We start from the raw sequence: 22,536 nt of genomic DNA on the forward strand, positions 1-22,536 counted from the left end.
CTAATGTAACGACATTTAACTTTGTAATGTATTATTCAACAGTCTTGTTCACACTTTACAGTACAGAACAAAAAGACAAAAAAACACAACGTCCTATCACTTGGATTCTCGCGTTTACTCTCACTCACTCTCTCTCTCTCACTCGTGAACGTGAACTGCTCCTTGATCACATGAACAGGGTTTGACGTCTAGTCAGGACACATCCGCTTCCCTGTCAGAGGGTATGTTGAATCACATGACAGTTTACCCTCGCGTGTGTGGTAGTGTAACGCTTGTTGACATTGTCAATTTTTGAGAGACCGAAGAAGCCGAACCTGCAGCGAGTCCAGCGGGCGCCTCTCTTACATGCCAAGGCCTTGGCAGTAAACGGGTATTCGCTATCACGTCGCCATGCTGTGCAGAGGACTTCCTCGTCAACTTTCTTGCGCCCGAGTGCTTCTGTGCCGACAGTCAACCTCAACCGACGGCGTGATCGCAACAGGTACGGCATTCTGTCCTCGTTATGCACAATTTACAATGTGTAAACGTTTTACCGATTATTTCGTAGGAGTTATTGTAGTAATAATTCAGGTTGATTGGCCAGTATACATTTTATTTGTATCCTATACTGTACTTATATTAATGTAGTAACCGCTGCACGTCATTCTTACTAAACTAAGTTGATTGTCCGGTATACATTTTATTTGTATCCTATACTTATGTTAATGTAGTAACAGCTGCACGTCATTCTTACTAAACTACGTTCACCAACTTCGTACGAAATCTCTTTAGTCCGAGTTCGAAGGACTATCCAGTGGATGGACTGCTTAATGTTCATTTAATTTGGTCAAGGTCGAACTAACGGTAATAACTTGATATCCGTTGCGTTACGTCATTCTCAATGATTGATTATCTTTTCTGTCTACATCAAGGGTTCCCAAGTTCTGTCCTGGCGTACCATAGTGGTTGCGGCATTTTCATTCCGACCGGTTTCATAAGTGACTGTTTAAGTCTTGCGTCTAAATGAACTAATTGTTTAGTCTTTTTCGTCTCTTATTTCCCATGTATAAGTAAATGCTAGTGTGTTTCAATGTAAACAGAATTCAGAATTTTGCATTTTTTTCCCTATCTTTAAATGTTAACTTTCCTTTACCATGTTCTTTTTAGTTCATCTTTTTTCTGTGGCGTTTACGCCCTTAAATGTAAAGTATCAAAATACTGACAGGTGCAAATAACACTGGTTACTAAAGGGAAGCAGCTAAGTCCGTATAAAATTCACCTGTGAGCTAATTAATAAGACAAGGCTTCATAACCCGAATATAAAAAATGGGCTCAATCTTAAGCGAGAAAAAGAACGATAATTAATGTAAGATACACAAATTCTTGCTACATTGCCCAAGAAATTTAGTAAACCCAATTCGCAATTTCTGGATTTATAGATGGCAGAAAGTAGGAAGTAACAGCATGTTTAATAAAGGCATGAACTCATTTAAAAGCAGACGTTGGTTGGGATGAACCAATGCAGTTAAGGTGGTCCACAGGGCTGAACATGTAGACCACTTGGTTAAGCCTTTTATTACTAATTAACACACAGTACCATCTCTTCTTTAACATTTACTGTCATGTGTCCTGTGTCTGCACTGCTGTTTAGTAATTGTAAGTATTTGGATACAATTAAGGGAATAAACTCCACAGGAAATAGCAAATTACTAATTTAACATTTGAAGGCACGGCAAAACATGCCTATTATTATATTTTTGTTTACATGTAGATGGACTTCTGAAGGCAAAATAAGAGAAAAAAAAATACTAATTAAACAATTTGACTATTTAGAAGTAATACTGACCCATTTATTTGTAAACTTAATTCAGTAAAACCCCAAAGCCGCAGTACAACACTAGGACTGAACTTTGAAACCCCTGATCTAAATGGTAGCAATTCGTTGTTGAGCAATGACTTTGTAAGTCCATATTTAGAAATGGCCATATAGATACATTTTTTAAATAGGCTGATATGTCTAAAAAAAATCATACATGCGGGAAAACTAACCTGTGGACAGCAATGGTTCCAATCCCACTGCTCCTATTTGGAAAATCCTTGACCACTTAAGAAGATGAATTCTGGAAAATCTTCCTTCTCACATTAAAGACAATAGATAACCATAATATTCAAAATGTTTGGTAACTTTTAACAGTTGTAATTGATGATCTTTAGAATATTCCTCATGCATAAACTCATGAGACTGATATAGCTACATTTTATAGGTTTTCACTTTCAGTAACTTTTCACCATGTCAGTGTAGTCACCATGGGTGCTATAGTGGACCTAAGTTATGCCCAGTTTTTTGCCCCTGTGTTTTATAAAAGATAGATCAGTGTTTCTGTTTCTGCTATCTTATGCTCTAGAGATGAGCTTCTGGAGATTACTGATTGATTCCCAAGTTGCCATTTGTGTATAAGATTTGCAGTTGATGCATTATCTTCCTACAACACCTACCGTTTCACCACATAAAACTCACTATTTAATTTCCAGAACTAAAAACCTAATAGTGACTTTGTAGATTATTATCTCCACAGATCTGCTAAAAACGCTTTCACTTTTTTACAGTTCTACAAAATGAAGTACATCTGTAGTAATGGAAGACACAGAATATGGACACAAACAGCTTGTCCACTAGTTGAGTGCCAGTAATGAAAAAGTCACTTAATGTACTTTTGCTCCAGCACTCTTTTTTTTTTTTTTTGCAAAGATTATTAAAAATAATTTTGTTATTTTACAGATTTTTTTTTTCATAGGAGGTTGATTTCCTTCTCCCAGGAACTAATCCATGTAATCTTCATGTTTTCAGCTCCCTTCACTATGTAGGGACATTTTTTTTTTCATATTGTATTAAAACAGGATCCACTGCAGTATTTGTAAAATTGTTTTCAATATTATAATGCTTACCTTGTCAGGCTGATGTTTTAATATGTCTTTCCTGTTTAAAAACCTTTATTATTTAATCTTTTGCAGACCAACGTTTAAATCTCTCCCTTCTCCACACCATTCACCTCTTCCATCTTACTACTTCTTAGTCACACACCTGATGATAGTTCAGCAATGTCAAAATTCCTCTAAGGGCCACTTCCCAATAAACTGGAAGTGCAATCACTTAATAAAGTTCCCCAAGAATAAAAATTTTAGAAATGAAACATAGCCTTTGGTCTTACCCTATACAAATTTGGAAACTTGGAAAAATTTGTTGGAGAGAGGTTTTGGACTCCACGTAAACACAAACACATATTCAGCTTTGTATGTTATATTAGATAGCTTACTTCCCATTAGCAAGTTTGGACCCGTGTCCATATATAAAGATTAAGTTCAAACACAAAATAACTTAAAACAATGTCTTCTTTCACACACTCGCATATACACAGTGCCTTATAAAATATTTAAACAGTTGTAGTTTTCAAATGTTGTTAGATTCTAAATGATATTCCATAATTGTTCCAATCCATTTTTTTTTTTTTTCACAAAATGTTGCTGGTTTAGTCTCTTGCTTCATGGCAAACACATGAAAGGCCTGCTTAATCCAATTCAAGGTTGTTGGGGACTAAAATCTATGTTGCAACATTGAATGTAAGAGAAAAAAACAACCCTGAGCAGAGCACCAGTTCATCATGGGACACAGAGCACAATCTTTAACACTTGAATCCAATAAGGTTGCCATTTAACATAACAATCACGTCTATGAAGATGAAGGAAAACCAAACCTTAAGATGTTTGTTTTATAATGTAAGAGTTTATTTATTGTTTTGCAGAGTTCTTAATTTACATATGGTGGTTATAGAAAGTGACCACTCCCTTTCAAAATTTGTACCTTTTGTTGTATGACGCTTTGATGATGAAAACAAATTGAATGGGACACGTGCCATTTTAGCTTACATGCATTAACTTGCATTAGCAAAGTGAAAATACAATTGCAAACATTCTGCAAATTAATTTATTTTGCTGTAGTGTAAGAAATGAAAACACCCCCTGAGAAAATGCATTTGTAAACTGCTGATCATACAATAAACTGCTTTGGTTAGTTCAGAATAAAAGTAGATGGAAGTGCATTTCAAAGCAAAGAATCCACTAGGGGTAGAAAGAGGCTTTCAAAAGAACTTCAAGTTAAAGTTGTGGAACGACACAAGTCTAGAACTGGGTATAAAAAGATTTCTTGAGGACAGTCAAGGCCATCATTAAAATGTGGAAGGTGTATGACTCCACCCAGACCCTAGTTAGATCAAGCTATCCCAAGGGGGAGGTTGATGTCAAGTTTAAAGGTGTTACAGGCAGTTATGGCAAATATATGCGTGCTCCACAAAGTGGCCTGTAAAGGAGGGTGGTAACAAAAAATGCACTGCTTCTAATAAAAAAAAGATTAATAACAGCTTTCATTTATGCTTTCCTAAAAAGCACCTTAAAGTTTCAGTGGACAAGTTACAAAAATGTTGTGAATAGTTGAAACTGGATGTTTTTTGGCAAGAATGCAAAACATTATGTTTGACAAAAAGTAAATACATTTAGTAACTAACAACACCATTCTTCCAGTAAAGCACAATGATGTGGAGGTATTTCTCTTCAGGTATCAAGATAAAAAGGAAAATAAAAATAATAATAATTCATTACATTTATATAGCGCTTTTCTCAGTACTCAAAGCGCTATCCACACAGGGAGGAACCGGGAAGCGAACCCACAATCTTCCACAGTCTCCTTACTGCAAAGCAGCAGCACTACCACTGCGCCACCTGTGAGGATCAAAATATATGTTGCATAGTGCAAGCAAATACTTGAAGAAAACCTAGAGCTCAACCAGGTAGTTGAAAATCGGAGATGGTTCACCTACCCACATGACTGTGACCCAAGATCACGCGTACTGTCACCAGAACCGTACAGTGACTGTAGAATGGGAAGGTGAATAACCTAGTCAGAGCCCATACCTAAATCCTGTCAAATATCTTTAGAATGTCTTGGGTAGGTCAGTCCTTTAGTGTTAGCAAGTAACTTGACTGAGCTTGATCCATTCTGTACCATCTAGAACAGGGGTCCTCAATCACGGTCCTGGAGGGCCGTTGTGGCTGCAGGTTTTTGCTCCAACCCAGTTGCTTAATAAGAAGCACCTATTGCTCAAGTAACACTTCTGCTTCACTTTAGTTGTCTCACTCGTTAATATTTTGAACCCTTATTGCTTATTTTAGGCTTAAACAGCTGTAGTCTTGGTTTTTAATTGCTCCTTATTAGCAGTAAGATGCAAATGACAAAAGAAACCAGCATTTCTCCATTTAGCTTGTTTCCATTTACACCAGTGTGTATTTGTCATGCACTGTTGGGTTTAATGAAATACTTGGAAGGGAAGTGTAGAGAAAAAAGTGAAGGACTGAGAAGTACTCATCCATTTTAGCCTTCAAATCATTTGGATGATATCCTTAGAAATGGGAAGAAAATCTAGGATATGAGAATTACCCGACATAGCAGAGTTAAAGCACTAACAAGCCATGAAATTAAATTATTGGCAAGAATTGCTTTCTAATTAAGCAACCGGGTTAGAACAAAAACCTGCAGCCACTGTAGCCCACCAGGACTGTGATTGAGGACCCATATTTCTAGAAGGTATTTTTTGATAGTGTTCGTTTTTTTTTTTTTTTTTTGCGTGTTGCAAGGTACAGTTTTTAAAGTACAATTGTTTGTGTTCGTTTTTTGGGCTTTCAGACTGTAAAAGATGGACTTTTTCAAAGTGGATGTCTTTTAGGATGACGATTGTATTGTCATTAGTTTCCAGCAATAGTTTCCTTCTGATTTAGAGGTTGAGATTTAATAATAAAAACTTTGCCTAGTAGGACTGAGCCAGTGGCTGAAGATACTGTCCATCGCATACTGGATGGACACATAGTTGATTTAAATAAAAATCATCAATTTGCTCCAAACATTTGCCAAATTGCTGCAGTCAATTTTTAATTTTGCCTACCTCACAAGAAAGCTGTTAGGCACTCATATTTATAGCAGGAATCATGCAGAATCCATATACTGTTTAGCAACAGTGGGCTGTAGGTGAGGGACGGCAGCCTTCTCAGTATGTCATGTGTAAAGTTTGAATGGGAAGTGTGAATTTGTATTTGTAGCATCATGCTGTATCAATACTAACAGACTCAATGTGACCATGACTGCTCACTCTTTACACCGTTGTTTTAGGTAGCTTACTTTACTTAAAATGATCTCTACATTTGGCTACACAACTTAGAATGTTCTGCGACTTTAGCAGGTTTGCCCCTTTTAAAGGGTCCACTGAAACCGCTCATTTGCGTGATGGAATTTCAGCTCATACTATGGGTGACTGTTTACCAGGCTAATGCAAGTTGTGAACAACGTTATAGTATTTTTCTTAAACCCATCTGTTTTCTTAACTCTCTTATCTTGCATAGTGTTTCAGGGCAGCTGGAACCTAACCTTGTGGTGTTATATTATACATAACCTATGCAGTGAGACGTGGATCCTGGACAAGGAAAGTGGTGGCATGGTGGTGTTCGTTTCGTTTTGCAGGCAGTATATAATCAAAGCAGTGCTTTACATTTTTTTTTTTTTTTTAAAAAACCCAGTGCAATTGTCCTCCTTCATGCACATTGTATATTGCAAGCTTGTAATACCAATCAACATTCAGTGATACTTATTTTTTTGCAGTATGTTGTTTTTTACACATAATAAGAAAAGGTGAAGTATGCTATAGCCAAGCCTAGACGAAACACAGTGAAGTACTATTGTTTTTCTATTAACATATGACAAGTCGATTTCTTTTGTTCAGAAGTTGGTAGAAAGAGAATGACGGAGCATGCTGTGTTTGAGTGAGTAAAACTAATTAGTAACTTCTAGTTTCCTTTTAGTAGACATGTATTCAAATCAATTTTATTATGAGGCAGTTCTAATTTTAGAGTTTCATGCCAATACAGCATTGTGTTTTCCAGCAATTTTACATGAACATAGATTGAAGTCACCTTTGAATCATCGTAATGATATATCTGAAATCAGCTACATTATCTGAGTTGCAGCAATCTTTGAGAAAACAAAACTCCTGTTTTCCACGGTAAAACACCCGTGCACAAAAACACCAAAGGCAGACCTGGTCCACAGTACATGGGTAAAGCAGCTAATCATTCGTAATCCACTGGCATCACTCTTATATTGTACAATGTCGAAATTTTTAAACAACTACAGTCATATGAAAAAGTTTGGGAACCCCTCTTAATTCTTTAGGTTTTTGTTTATCATTGGCTGAGATTTCAAAGTAGCAACTTCCTTTTAATATATGCCTTATGGAAACAGTAGTATTTCAGCAATGACATTAAGTTTATTGGATTAACAAAAAATATGCAATGTGCATCATAACAAAGTTAGACAGGTGCATAAATTTGGGCACCTCAACAGAAATATTACATCAATACTTAGTTGAACCTCTACACGCCTGGATGTCTGGATTCTGGATGGAGGTATTTTTGACCATTCTTCCATGCAAAATCTCTCCATGCCAAGCATGGACAGCCTGCTTCAAATTATCCCATAGATTTTCGATGATATTCAAGTCGGGGGACTGTGACGGCCATTCCAGAACGATGTACTTCTTCCTCTGCATGAATGCCTTTGTAGATTTCGAACTGTGTTTTGGGTCATTGTCTTGTTGGAATATCCAACCCCTGCGTAACTTCAACTTTGTGACTGATGCTTGAACATTATCCATATTACTAACCGAGAATGCTAAACTGGATGATGGACGCAGGCACATCCGGCAATGGGCCGTAGCTGCAAAAAGACGTACTGCGCAGGCGCAAAAACAGTCCGCGAGAGTCGGCTGAGGAGCCAAGAAAGGCGGACAAAAGAGGGCGAGAGAGGCGGATGAGGGGCCGCGAGAGGCGGACAAGACCACAGAAAAAAGGAGTGAGCACAGGAAAAATGGAGAAATGAGGAAACGCAGGCAAAGCACGAAACACATTGCACACGAGACTAGACCCAAAAAAAAAAAGAGGCTCGCGCACAACAGCAAGGCACCCCCCCCCCCCTACAGGCACCGGACGGGACACACACCAAGAGGGGGATTCAACAAGCCCATGGAACACAAAAAAAAGAACACAAAACCACCCCACAGACCCTACAAGCAAGGGACGGGACACACACAAACAGGGGGATTCAACAAGACACAGGAACACAAAAAGAAAGAAGACACTCGCGCGACAACAATACTCACCCCCCCCCCCCACACACACACACACACACACACACATCCATAAGAAGTGACACCCAAAGCCACATATTCTAAAGTGAACATCAACACCTTCACACTAGACAGTATAGGTGTCAGCATTGGTGGATCTCCTTACAATAAAGCACTATTAACCGTTCAACTGCAGAAAAGGAAACATATTAACAGTGACTGCGATCCTCCTTATTACTTATCCATATTTCGCATGCTGAGAAAGAAACAAGTCATGAATACACGGTCACGGGTACAAAACGAAAACGAAAGGATAACAGGAACAAACACACGAACACGAAAGAAACAACAAAATAGACGGCTATGCAGCATAGGTGGATCTCATTACAATAAGGCACTATTAACCGTTCAACCGCAGAAAAGGCTCCATATTAACAGTGAGTGCAATACTCCTTATTACTTATCCATATTTCTAAAAGAAAAAATGACTCGACTCCAAAAACGCAAAGCTCAACTAAAGCTTCTAACTAACGATGTACCTAAAAGTAAAAACTTTATGAACTGCATTAGATCCTACAATAGTTCATTTAATATGCACAAATCTACATCCTAGATCCACATGACGCAAACTATCAATCAAAGTGCTGCATCGCAACAGGCACGGATTCAAAACGAAACACCTCCCGTCTCAGACATACGTTAATGGCAGCGAAGGCTACAACGGGCTTCTCACACAGCACAGGCAAATCGATTACAGCTCCAAAACAACACGTCCCAAATACTACACATGCAACAACGCGCCTCTCAAACGGCACAAGCAAAACATACACCAGGAAAATTCATTCGGATTAATGAATGTCATTTGCAATCATTGTCATTCAGTTCACTTCCCTGAAGAAACAACTGGCAATACAAGTTATACATTTACACGTTGTTGTCAAAAGGGTCAAATTAGACTGCCTTCTTTACATTCATATACTGAATATCTACAGAAGCTTATAACTGACGATGTACCTGAAAGTGAAATCTTTATCAACTACATTAGATCCTACAAATCGGAATCTACTATGAACATTAACGGTGGCACTGCACGTGACATCCGTCTTGAAAAAATGTTGTTTATTGATGAATGTTCAATGGCATGAACAAACGTTTATGAATAATAATATTCGATTTGGAGGAAAGGTACTTTTATGAGGAGGAGATTTTAGACAGTGATTAGCTATTCTTCCAGATGCCATGCACTCAGCTATTGTTCAGTGCACCTTAAAATACGCAGACAATTGGCATTGCTTTCAAAAGATACAGTTAGTAAAAAAGATACGATGTCCAGAACCAGATCATAACAATTGCTTATTACAACTGAGAGATAGTACACTCACCAATACAGATGGACTTCAGCCACATATTATTACTGAAGAATTTGTTGATACTGGGTTGAATTCATCCGACCCTCGACTTTAACAAGGGCCCCAGTCCCTGAACTAGCCAAACAGCCCCACAGCATGATGGAACCTCCACCAAATTTGACAGTAGGTAGCAGGTGTTTTTCTTGGAATGCGGTGTTCTTCTTCTGCCACGCAAAGCGCTTTTTGTTATGACCAAATAACTCAATTTTTGTCTCATCAGGCCAAAATACTTTGTTCCAAAATGAATCTGGCTTGTCTAAATGAGCATTTGCATACAGCAAGTGACTCTGTTTGTGGCGAGAGTGCAGAAAGGGCTTCTTTCTCATCACCCTGCCGTAAAGATGTTCTTTGTGCAAATTGCGCTGAATTGTAGAACGATATACAGATGCACCATCTGCAGCAAGATGTTCTTGCAGGTGATCTGTGGGTTGTCTGTAACCATTCTCACAATCCTGCGCATATGCCGCTCCTGTATTTTTCATGGCCTGCCAGACCTGCTGGGTTTAACAGCAACTGTGCCTGTGGCCTTCCATTTCCTGATTCCATTCCTTACAGTTGAAACTGACCATTTAAACCTCTGAGATAGCTTTTTGTAGCCTTCCCCTAAACCATGATACTGAACAATCTTGGTTTTCAGATCTTTTGAGAGTTGCTTTGAGGATCCCATGCTGTCACTCTTCAGAGGAGAGTTAAAGGGAAGCACATCTTGCAATTGACCACCTTAAATACCTTTTCTCATCATTGGACACACCTGCCTATGAAGTTCAAGGCTTAACGAGCTAATCCAACCAAATTTGGTATTGCAAGTAATCAGTATTGAGCAGTTACATGCATTCAAATCAGCAAAATTACAAGGGGATCCAGGTTTTTGCACAGCCAGTTTTTCATATATGATTTAATTTCATACAACTAAATACTGCTTCACTAAAAATCTTTGTTCGGAAAACACCCCAGTACTCAGATGTCCCTAGGAAATGAAAGACATACCACTGTTATTTTTTATGTTGAAAGTAGACTCAAAAACTTATTATGCAAACTTTTTCATTTGACTGTATATGAATTTTTAACACAGTCCTGTTGCCTAGGCTTTGTTTTGTATCTTCAATTTTTTGATTGTAGAGAAAACAGTTTTCAGAAGGACATCCAAACACTTTTCTACAGTTGTATTTCCTTTTCTTCACATATTCAAAAAGTTGTCTTTACTTTCATACATTTGCTCTATATTCCCCATGTCTTCAAGGGACAGGAAAACAGACAGGAGCTTATATCAAGAAAATGTTACGAGTAACTTCTGTTGGGATCAATGGAGCAATTTCTTTTACATTTGGAAATTTACAGATATCATATTACAGTAGTATGATTACCTTTGCTGTAGAGCATATTTTACCTTATACAGTATAATATTTTGTATTTTTTGAGAATGTCAGGCTAACCTCTAATATTCATTATTAAGAAGAGGACAACAAAACTCTATCCACACAGATTACATAAAAAAGTACATATTTCATCACCTTGTCGAGATTATTCCTTTAGTACTAGTTAATACAGTGTATCATAAGTTAACAGAAGCACCTTAGGAAAAGGAAAACATTTACAATCAGTATACAAAGAGTAATGATACATACATTTAAGTATACATGGTCCAATATTCTTAAATGTAATGTTCATAATCAGATTTTTACATATTTTGGAAAGAAAGATTATGCTAGTTTTATTCAGCCATCTTACTTATAGTAAAGTTTTGGCTTAACAATCTTAAATGTTTAGATAACTTCTGTTAGATAAGTTTGGCGGGGTTTTGGCTCAATAGAAAAAGTAAGTGAGTTCAACAGTACCACAAGTTTTGAGGTAATTCTTACCATTCATCTCTCAAATTAACTTATTATTTTAAATTGTATATTTATCAATATTTTTGTTTATAGGAGCAGATAAAAGTCAAATCGTGAATGAAAATGAACTACGCCCATTATATATGGACTTTCAAGCCACCACACCTATGGTATGTAATTACTTGTGGAAGGTAATATTAGATTTATGTGGTAATACTTAACAATGTTTTGTAGACATCAAGGGTAATCACAGTTCATGATATAATTGTGCACATTGCATTCAATTAATTTGTTTTTCTGTTTCTTTGATTTGTCTTTGTCCTTTATACAGGGAGATAAAGAGACATCCTAGACTTTACATACCTGTTTCATGGATTTCTGGTTGTTTTATTTAGGACCCAAGAGTATTGGATGCTATGTTGCCATATGAGGTGAATTATTATGGAAACCCTCATTCTAGGACACATGCTTATGGATGGGAGAGTGAGAAAGCTGTAGAAAAAGCAAGAGGGGTGAGAATAAACAACAAAATTTATCCTTTTAATGCAATTATCTCTTTCAGGGAAGCTGACTTATAAAGTTGGGCCATATTACTTGAATGCCAAAGTTTGACTTTGTTTAATATAGAACATTTTAAATGTTTTATCTTATGGTTTATATGTTAATGCACACGTAATAGCAATGGTTTGTGGTTGTGGAAATACAACTTGCATTTAATATGAAAAGAATTTTTAGTTATGTGTTCCTGCTTGAAGGAGAAAAGTGCTTCAGAACTTATTAAATCAAGCAAGCAATGACACTGTGACTCAGTTCATGTAGTAAGTTAGAGATTTGTAGATTTGTTCATTTATAACTTCTGATTTATAGTGTTTCTGCTAGGAGCTGTAACAAAAATGTTTTATAAAAAACAGGAAATGTTAATATCTGTTTGTGGTATGCTGTTATGTGTAGAAAATTTTGAGGCATGTGTTTTTTTTCCTACAACTTGAAAATTTCCCATATAGATATACAGGATGATGGAAAAGTTAAACTATGTATATAGTACAAATATAAAATGTTGCAAATATCATTTCAGGAACTTTTTTTGGCTAGACAAAATATCACATGTATAATTTCAAACGCATTATGTTATTGAGACTAACTAGTATATTTGAAAACAGTTAAACATTATTATCAAAGCTATGGATATGAAATTATGAAGGAAAGCAAAAGTTTTATATGTGTGTTTGGGTTTGAAGCTAGTTACAAATTTTTGTGTCAGGAATCAGCATCCTATGTGTGAATAAAGGGAAAGTTTCTGCATTTTGAAAAGTGGTTTGTTATATAATTTAGCTAGATGCAGTGAAAAGGACTACATTTTGACTTGTAAGATGGAAAGTACATAAATGAAGTGAAATATAAGTTTGATTTTTATTTAAACACGTAGCTACTTAAAATGGCTGTGTTTGCTCTTAAAATATGTTAAATGATTGTGCCAAATGCAGAGAATAGTATACTGCAAATGTTACCTGTCCTTTTTATCTAGCCTGTTTGCTTTCTATTTTTAGCATATCTGTTTGCATTTCAGAGTCTAATTTCCTGACTTTCGAAATGGCAGTGCAGTATTGTTTTTTTTTTTTAGGTTTCTTAAAATGAAAATACAAACATTCTGAAATGCATCAATAAAATTTCCTATGCTTGCCACTATATGGGCAGGAAAAGCACCTGTCCCTCCAAATGCTCCTGCATTGGTAAATTGTAATAAAGGGTAATCTCATGCATCCATTCTCACCATTCCTGTAAGTAATGAATAGTGCCCGTCATAAACAAGAGCTGAAATAAAAATTATTAAAATTATAAAATTAATGTTAAAGATTGAATTCATGAAAATCAACAGTAAACACTACACTTAGATATTTTGCAGGATAAAATAGGATATGTACTAAGTATGTTTATCTAAACTAGAATAAACATACAGTATGATTTAACATGATGTGATCTGAAGATTTAATAAGATTTGTGATTCTTTTGATACAAACAATTCTGTTCTTTGAGCTAGTGATGGCCATTGTTTTATGATCCTTCACTATATTAAATAACTTTTTCTGTGAATGTGTAGTTGTATTTACTTGTAATTTTAAATATCACTTTTAGCATGTGTAGTCTATTGTTTATTGTTTTATAAATAAAAAAAAAGTTAAATATTTAAAAATTTTATTTAACAGTTGCTCTTCACTTTTCGTTAATCAGCAAGTTGCTGACCTTATAGGAGCTGATCCAAGAGAAGTTATCTTTACAAGTGGAGCAACAGAATCAAACAACATCTCAATTAAGGTTAATTTATTTATCATTTTTGAAGTGCAAGTGAATTAAAAAAAACAAAAAAATCTTTATTCTGAAAGAAGAGTGATTGATAGAGAGAAAGAGGTTAGGAGATTTTGGTTAATTTTATGCTCTCAGTTTTGCTTAATAAAACTGGGTAGTCCATATGCAGCTGTTGCTTTGATATGTGACTTCAGGGGTATGGTAGCTACTGTCAGCTGGTATTGTTCCATCTGTCCCACAATTCCCAACTACTGTACCCATCTTGCACTTTTGCAGCATATTCCTCTAGGTTTCCCTTGTGCTCAGTTTTCTTTTATTGTTTCATTCATTGGGCAATTTAGTCTGCTGCATATTGATTTAGCCATCCAATTACATTTCTACCAGTTTAATGTCCATTTTCAAGGTAGCAAATTACCTCTCTCAGAACAAGAGTTGCAGCAGAAATTTAAAAATAACCTTTCCTGACCTTAAACTCTTTTAGACAAATTTAACAACACACAAGAGAAATGGTGGCCTTATCTAACTTATAATCTTGGGGTTAATTTATCATTTACTTAAAATTATAAGTCAGTGAAGTTAAGTGTTAATTAAAAATGTGCTGCATTAATCTGTCAATTTTTTGAAGTTGCATTGTCCTTTAGAGTCTCAAAGGAAGTTTTTTTTTTTTCTTTATTTCACCTTATACAATTGCTTGTATTAGGAATTTGTTAGTTTTTGCATACCCCTTGGGGCAGAGCGCAGGGTCAGCCATTGTACAGCGCCCCTGGAGCAATTACAAGTTAAGGGTCTTGCTCAAGGGCCCAGCAGAGTAGGATCTCTTTTGGCAGTGACAGGGATTCGAACCGGCAACCTTCTGGATACCAGCACAGATCCTTAGCCACCACTCTGCCCTAACTTTTTTTTTTTGGTGGGCAGTGTCGGTCCTGGAGAGCCGCAGTGTCTACAAGTTTTCTTCCAACTCAATTGCTTAATTAGAAACCAATCCTTGCCAATTTCAGACCTAATTTAATTATATGGCTTGTTAGTCTGTGATGCAAGGTTCTTATATTGTAGATTTTTTTCCTTTCCAAAGATTTCATCCAAATGATTTGAAGCCTTAAACAGATCATTTTTAGTCTGTCACATTTTTCTATTAAGTGTTTTATTAAATCAAACAGTGCATGATGAACATACACAGATGTAAATGGAAACAAAAAGCTAGATGGAGAACTGATGGCTACTTTGTCATGTACATCTTATTGCTAATAAGGAGCCATTAAAACAGTGAATGCAACTGTTTAAGATTGACATAAGCAATCATGGTTGGGGACCCTTAATGAACAAGACCACTAAAATGTAAAATCAAAATGTCACTTAAGCAGTAAGTGGTTCATCAGCAATAATTGACTTCTCATTAAGAAGGTGAGTCAGAACAAAAACCTGCAGCTCTCTAGGACCGGCATTGCCCACCCTTGATCTAGTGTAAAACAGGAGCAACTCTTGTTTTTAAATTGGTACACTGCATAGAATACACACACACAAATCTCATCTATAATTACTGTTTAAAGGGGAATATTGAGACAAAACCTATGTAAGCATGGGAATATCAAAGACCAGCACAGATCGTAACAAGTCATGGAATTGAGACACTTTTTACCATTGAGCTGCCACTAATTTAATATGACAAATATATTTTTTTATTTTTAAAACAGGGTATTGCAAGGTTTTACAAGTCCAAGAAGAAACATGTGATTACGACACAGACAGAACATAAATGTGTGCTAGATTCTTGCAGAGCCCTGGAAGCAGAGGGCTTTGAAGTCACATATCTGCCAGTTCATAAGAATGGGCTGATAGATTTAAAAGTGAGTCTAGTGCTTTGAATCTCCTTTGTATGCACAGGTATAAGTTGTTGTTCCTTTATTTTCTTTATTTTCTGATGCTGTTTATTTTAGGTCTTGGAGGATGCCTTCCGCCCTGACACAAGCCTTGTGTCTGTTATGACAGTGAATAATGAGATTGGTGTGAAACAGCCAGTGAAAGACATAGGTATATTGGGTAGGGTATGGTAAAGTTTTCCTTAACATGACACTCCATGGTTACAGTGGACTAATTTTATCTGTCCTTTTTTAATATCCTCAGGCCATATTTGCAAGTCGAGGAATGTTTTTTTTCACACTGATGCTGCTCAGGCAGTTGGAAAAATACATCTGGATGTTAATGACCTCAAGATAGATTTAATGTCAATCAGTGGGCATAAAATCTATGGCCCCAAAGGTACTTTTATTGGTTTGGGTTTTGATTTCTGGTGAAGGGGATCAATGAAGGCTGAAAGACAGTTGATAATTAACATTGAGTTATTATTAGTAAGAATATATTTATTTTATTCATTTCATTCTGTTTTGTATAACACCAGTAATAGTAAACTTCACCTTGTAGCTATAATAGCTTCAAAAGTTTAATTATACCCAATTTTTCATAACAAGCTAACTTCTAGTTTGAAAGCTTATGAGTTCAGACAGAAGGTTTAAAGATTATTCTGCTTATTGAAAAATAATTAGTAAACCAAAGTAGTGTTAAAAAAAAATATTTTTTCCATAACTGTATTCTTTTTTATTTAAAGGTTTTTAAAAATAGAAAAATATTAAAAAACCAGTTAAAGAGCAAATAAATACTTGTGAACCAAATATTATATTAACACGAGGTATGGGTTGTAAAACACCATCAATCTTTTACAGCTATTGTCTAACTAATTTTTCATGCTCTTGATCATTCTTAGGGGTGATGCCCCTTCTTCATTCAATCAGCTCCACTTCCATCACAGTGCATCTTTTAACCCATTAACTCTCTGCCTTTCACGCCGGATGACTAAACTAATTTGAGCCGATTCTATTCATTACGTTATTTATAGTCTCTATCAGTGTCCTTTGTCTCTACTCTGCAGGCATTTACTTTTTCAGTAAAGCTCTTCAATTCCATCTGACCATCTTCACCTCTGTTATTTAAATTTTAGCTGCTATAAAGATGTCTTTGTTAAAGGTTTTTTTTGTAGTAATAGAAGAGATCTTCATATTTAATGCTTGCTGCTACTTGGGTAGCAGAACCTTTCTACACTAAAATAAATTGCTTATTACTTATTGTGCTAATGTACTGTAATTTTAACAGCAATAATGTAATAATATTAATATGTTTTCCATGAAAATGACAAGTGAGCCATAATAAACTGATAACTATCAGTAACAATAATGTCCTTCCCCAAGTAACTCACTACATATGCTAATGCCCTTTTGGAAGATGATAAATGAAATAATTGCAGTGACTGAACAAAACTTAGCAGGGAAATGCAACATGAATGACAGACTCTAATAAGGTCAAAATTTAGGTAGAAAAAAAGATTGGGAGGGAGAGTTCAATGGCAATCACCAGACACCCAGTACTACAGATGTTGCATAACACCATGCCACTTTCTAATATACAAACCAGACGCTTCGTTGGTCAACTCTACTAAATATTCCAGACAAGTAAAAGTTAAGTTTGCCAATATGCAAAAAAAAAAAAAAAAGAAACATCACATTTTCAATGAGAGCTATTTGCAGCGATTGCGTCCACATAAAACAACCTTTACTGAATGAAAGGCTGAGAGAGAGTAAAGGTCCAGTCAGGGTAAAACATGCAGAAGTAAATGTTAATCTGAAAGACAGGAGAGAGAAAGTTAGTGATAGGTGACTTAAAAGCAGAGACCTGGAGTGCTTACTTGGTAGAAGGGACAGCAAGGATCAATGGTCAAAACCATGGAGAAATGTTTTTAGGGTGTTAGGTAAGTGCAGTGAACAAACGTAAATTGATTATTTTAGAGACTGGGGTCCTTTTAGGCACTTGAAATATATGTAACTATAGATTTAAATAAGAGGGGAATGTTGAAGAAAGGTCCTGCTGCCAGAGAGAACTGATAGAGGGCTATAAGATTCCCTAGGATTGAGGATTGAGCATTACAGAAATTGTAAAGTATATGGCAGAAACCACTGAAGATAAGGCCATTTTTTAAGCATTAACAATGGACCTTAGTTGTAAGGTAGAAGTAAAAAGAAGAGGATGAATTTCAAAGTGGGACTTCAGGAACTGAAATGTCAGCATCCCAGCATTGTTGAAAATGTCCATATGCTTTGATATTCCCAGGAGGGAAAAGAGATGTAGTGACCACCTTTACATAGTCAGGATCGTGAAAATTAGGTGAGTGCAATGCAGTACTTCGGGCAGTAGCCTGGGAGATTTTTCAACCTTGCACTATATGCCATTATATAATAAATTAAGGGTCCCAGGTTGGTAGCATTGGATTTTATTTTTAGTATTGTGAAGGGGAGGAGGGAGAAAATGATTAAATGGCAGCTATGTTGGATTCAGTGGCAATTCAAAAAAGTGCCAACTTGCTTTAAACCAGACACTGCGCAAAATCTCAGTGACACAATTCAGAAATCCAGAAGGGAGAGTCTGCCTTCTGATCTGCAGTAGGTTGTGATACTTAATGGGGGGCTTTTGTGTTCCATAGCAAGAGATCTAAACCCCAACTAATAATTGTTGGGGTGTGTGGTGTATTAGCACTTTTGAATTATAAATTTAAAATATGGGTATATAGTCAATTTAACTCTGACTAGCTTGAAGAGGAAAGATATTAAAGGAGACAGCAATGTAGCGAGTGAATCTTTTAACAATATTAACTATCCATTAGTAGGTAGAAATGACAGTAACTTGCTGTTATGGGAGCATATCAATACCCAAACATTTAAGAGAGCCAATCAAAGGGTTCTCTTAAACAATTATAAGGATTAAAGAAGGAGCATTACCGAAGCTATACTAAAACTTGGGATATATAAATTATGTTATATCTAAATATCTACAAATAGTGGTACTTCTTAGGAGGAACTATAGGTATTAATTGGGGTGATTGAGAGCAAAGAACGATAGTAATAGGTGGGCGAGTTAGAACACATCCTTGTTTGGCAATTTTAATAAAAACTAGATGGGTTAAGTATTTTGAATTTGTAAGGATTTAGCCATATGGGAGGAATTCAACACTAATATATCTAAACTAATTTTCACTAAATTAACAAGTACTTCTTGTTTGCTTACAGTCTGTGTTTCATACTGTTGTGTCTTTTTACATGGCCACATTCCTAGGAGGCATAGCAAATAGAATTCCTCAAAATGCAACCATAGCTTTGTTCTTTGCTACATGTACAGTTAGGTCCATAAATATTTGGACAGAGACAACTTTTTTCTAATTTTGGTTCTGTACATTACCACAATGAATTTTAAATGAAACAACTCAGATGCAGTTGAAGTGCAGACTTTCAACTTTAATTCAGTGGGGTGAACAAAACAATTGCATAAAAACGTGAGGCAACTAAAGCATTTTTTTTAACACAATCCCTTCATTTCAGGGGCTCAAAAGTAATTGGACAATTGACTCAAAGGCTATTTCATGGGCAGGTGTGGGCAAGTCCGTCGTTATGTCATTATCAATTAAGCAGATAAAAGGCCTGGAGTTAATTTGAGGTGTGGTGCTTGCATGTGGAAGATTTTGCTGTGAACAGACAACATGCGGTCAAAGGAGCTCTCCATGCAGGTGAAAGAAGCCATCCTTAAACTGCGAAAACAGAAAAAACCCATCCGAGAAATTGCTACAATGTTACAAGTGGCAAAATCTACAGTTTGGTACATCCTTAGAAAGAAAGCAAGCACTGGTGAACTCAGCAACGCAAAAAGACCTGGATGTCCATGGAAGACAACAGTGGTGGATGATCGCAGAATCATTTCCATGGTGAAGAGAAACCCCTTCACAACAGCCAACCAAGTGAACAACACTTTCCAGGGGGTAGGCATATCGATATCCAAGTCTACCATAAAGAGAAGACTGCATGAAAGTAAATACAGAGGGTGCACTGCAAGGTGCAAGCCACTCATAAGCCTCAAGAATAGAAAGGCTAGATTGGACTTTGCTAAAGAACATCTAAAAAAGCAACACAGTTCTGGAAAAGCATTCTTTGGACAGATGAAACCAAGACTAACCTCTACCAGAATGATGGCAAGAAAAAGGTATGGAGAAGGCGTGGAACAGCTCATTATCCAAAGCGTACTACATCATCTGTAAAACACGGTGTAGGCCGTGTGATGGCTTGGGCGTGCATGGCTGCCAGTGGCACTGGGACACTAGTGTTTATTGATGATGTGACACAGGGCAGAAGCAGCCGAATGAATTCTGAGGTGTTCAGAGACATACTGTCTTCTCAAATCAAGCTAAATGCAGTCAAATTGATTGGGCGGCGTTTCATGATACAGATGGACAATGACCCAAAACATACAGCCAAAGCAACCCAGGAGTTTATTAAAGCAAAGAAGTGGAAAATTCTTGAATGGCCAAGTCAGCCACCTAATCTTAACCCAATTGAGCTTGCATTTCACTTGTTGAAGACTAAACCTCAGACAGAAAGGCCCACAAACAAACAGCAACTGAAAGCCGCTGCAGTAAAGGCTTGGCAGAGCATTAAAAAGGAGGAAACCCAGCATCTGGTGATGTCCATGAGTTCAAGACTTCAGGCTGTCATTGCCAGCAAAGGGTTTTCAACCAAGTATTAGAAATGAACATTTTATTTCCAGTTATTTCATTTGTCCAATTACTTTTGAGCCCCTGAAATGAAGGGATTGTATTAAAAAAAATGCTTTAGTTGCCTGACATTTTTATGCAATCGTTTTGTTCACCCCACTGAATTAAATCTGAAAGTCTGCACTTCAACTGCATCTGAGTTGTTTCATTTAAAATTCATTGTGGTAATGTACAGAACCAAAATTAGAAAAAAGTTGTCTCTGTCCAAATATTTATGGACCTAATTGTATATTCAACTTTAGCATTTTCAGTATGTATACTGTACTCCTCATTTGTTTATTTTCCTGTCACAAAATGTACTTTTTACTAAATTTCATCTGAGGCTTTTTTCTAGCACACTCAAACACCTTTTTTTACAAGCTACAAAGACTTGGCTGCTTGGTAAGATTCATACTCCAATATGCCAACCTTTCTTTTGATCACACTGTTACAGCCTCATCTTTTGTAAAAGTGCTGCTGAGCTTGTTACATTGGATTTCCTCATTCGTCCTCCCCATTTGTCGTCTTCACTTCAGACCATCACACATTCTTCCTGACAGTTTTCCTTATGCATCTGACCAAAACATTTTTTACCACAATCTAATGTTCTAATACATACTTGGCCAAAAAGCACAGTCACACTTTTTGCCATGCCTTTGTTGCTTTGACTTTCAAAACCAAAAGGTCCTAAATTTGAAGATGTTTGCGTTAGACCTGTGTTTCTCGCTGATGTGTCATGAGTTGCTCCAACAATCACACTTGATTTACCAAGGGAAATAATTGGTGGGTTTCAAAGACAATTGTATGGGGAAAAAGTGGTTCATGACACCAAAAAGGTTGAGAAACAATGCATTAGACTACTAACTATTAAAAGCAGTCCACTTGTAAAGAGTGTGTAAACTAAGGCATGACCACTTCAACTAGACTGATCAGGGTGCAAGAATGGAATGCAGTTCTGTAAATTAAATTTTTTTTTGATTTGCAAAGTGTCTTAGAAAAGAACAAAATACAGACTTCACGGTTAACTTAAGTCTTCAGTCCAAGTCTAAAGTCTAGAGCCTAGAGCCTGGGAAGCAAGAAATATGATTAAACATTACTTTCATATTATGAAGCATAGTAGCCTCTGAATAAAAGACCTATTCCAAGGAAAACCTACAATCTCTTTGGAATAACAAGTTGTGTTTTTTTTTTTTATTTAAATCATATGAACAAAGTGATTTTCTCAAGTTTTGTAGTGGTGCATGAAGGTTTTTTAACTTAATTTTATTCAGAAATGTATGCTCTTTAACTTAGAAATCTTCTGGTATAACATGGCTTTGATATTCTCATCACATAGAAAGTTTTCACAAATTACATAATCTTGTGTAGGACATGACCTGTGTCATGTGCTGGAAAGATTCACCATTTTTGTGCTTTGCTATCAGGAGTTGGTGCTGTGTTTGTGCGTCGAAGGCCTCGCGTACGGGTGGAGCCTCTACAGAGTGGTGGTGGACAAGAGAGAGGTCTGCGGTCGGGAACTGTACCCACTGCTTTAGTTGTGGGGCTTGGAGCTGCTTGTGAGATAGCTAAACAGGAAATGGAGGTATAGAATAACCAACATTTTATTAATAGCACCCTTATTTATTTATTTTATTTTATTTGTAGGTAGAAGTCTAACTTTCTTGTTTCGTTCTTGCTTCATGGCTGTTTGACCTGTGAACTTCACATGTGTAGCTAGTTTGCTTTGTTAGGAACATTGTGCAAGTAGTGAGGTTCTTCTAGTGTAGTAGCCAAGTCTTAAACTTATGTAGCCTTAAGTTGCATTTACTTATGTAAATATTGTATTGAATAAGTCCTGTTTAATGCCAATGCATATGGGATTATTATTTGGTTCAAGTAAGACTTTCTCAGTGTCCCTCTTCAGTCCACATTTTTTTTTAATTTATATGGTTCTCATTTCCTATTAGAGTGATCATAAAAGAATTAAGATGTTATCCGAGCGCCTGGTCCAGAAAATCATGTCTGAAATCCCAGATGTTGTAATGAATGGGGATCCAGAGCAGCGATATTCAGGTAGTATTTAATGCAGTTTTTATGGCATTTTTGGTGGATTTGTTCCCTTCACTATCCTTACGTACATATTTTAAAATTATAAGACATTTCTCATTAAATTAACCTGCTTCACTGTTTATATT

The 22,536-nt window shown here is 36.4% G+C and overlaps 1 protein-coding gene across 1 annotated transcript in view; it reads left to right on the forward strand.

Annotated features, from left to right (window-relative positions):
- The first annotated feature begins 204 nt into the window (after positions 1-204).
- nfs1 (NFS1 cysteine desulfurase) overlaps positions 205-22,536 on the forward strand; it is a 28,114-nt gene continuing 5,782 nt past the window's right edge. The window contains exons 1-9 of the mRNA XM_028812001.2: positions 205-481; positions 11,533-11,609; positions 11,835-11,951; positions 13,669-13,752; positions 15,435-15,587; positions 15,678-15,771; positions 15,865-15,999; positions 21,787-21,944; positions 22,309-22,414. Of these exons, the coding sequence (XP_028667834.1) occupies positions 391-481; positions 11,533-11,609; positions 11,835-11,951; positions 13,669-13,752; positions 15,435-15,587; positions 15,678-15,771; positions 15,865-15,999; positions 21,787-21,944; positions 22,309-22,414 (1,015 nt within the window). The 5' untranslated portion in view covers positions 205-390. The remainder of the gene's footprint in view (positions 482-11,532; positions 11,610-11,834; positions 11,952-13,668; positions 13,753-15,434; positions 15,588-15,677; positions 15,772-15,864; positions 16,000-21,786; positions 21,945-22,308; positions 22,415-22,536) is intronic.

Source organism: Erpetoichthys calabaricus, chromosome 10 (genome assembly GCF_900747795.2).
Source record: "Erpetoichthys calabaricus chromosome 10, fErpCal1.3, whole genome shotgun sequence".
In the NCBI taxonomy this organism is placed as follows: domain Eukaryota; kingdom Metazoa; phylum Chordata; class Cladistia; order Polypteriformes; family Polypteridae; genus Erpetoichthys; species Erpetoichthys calabaricus.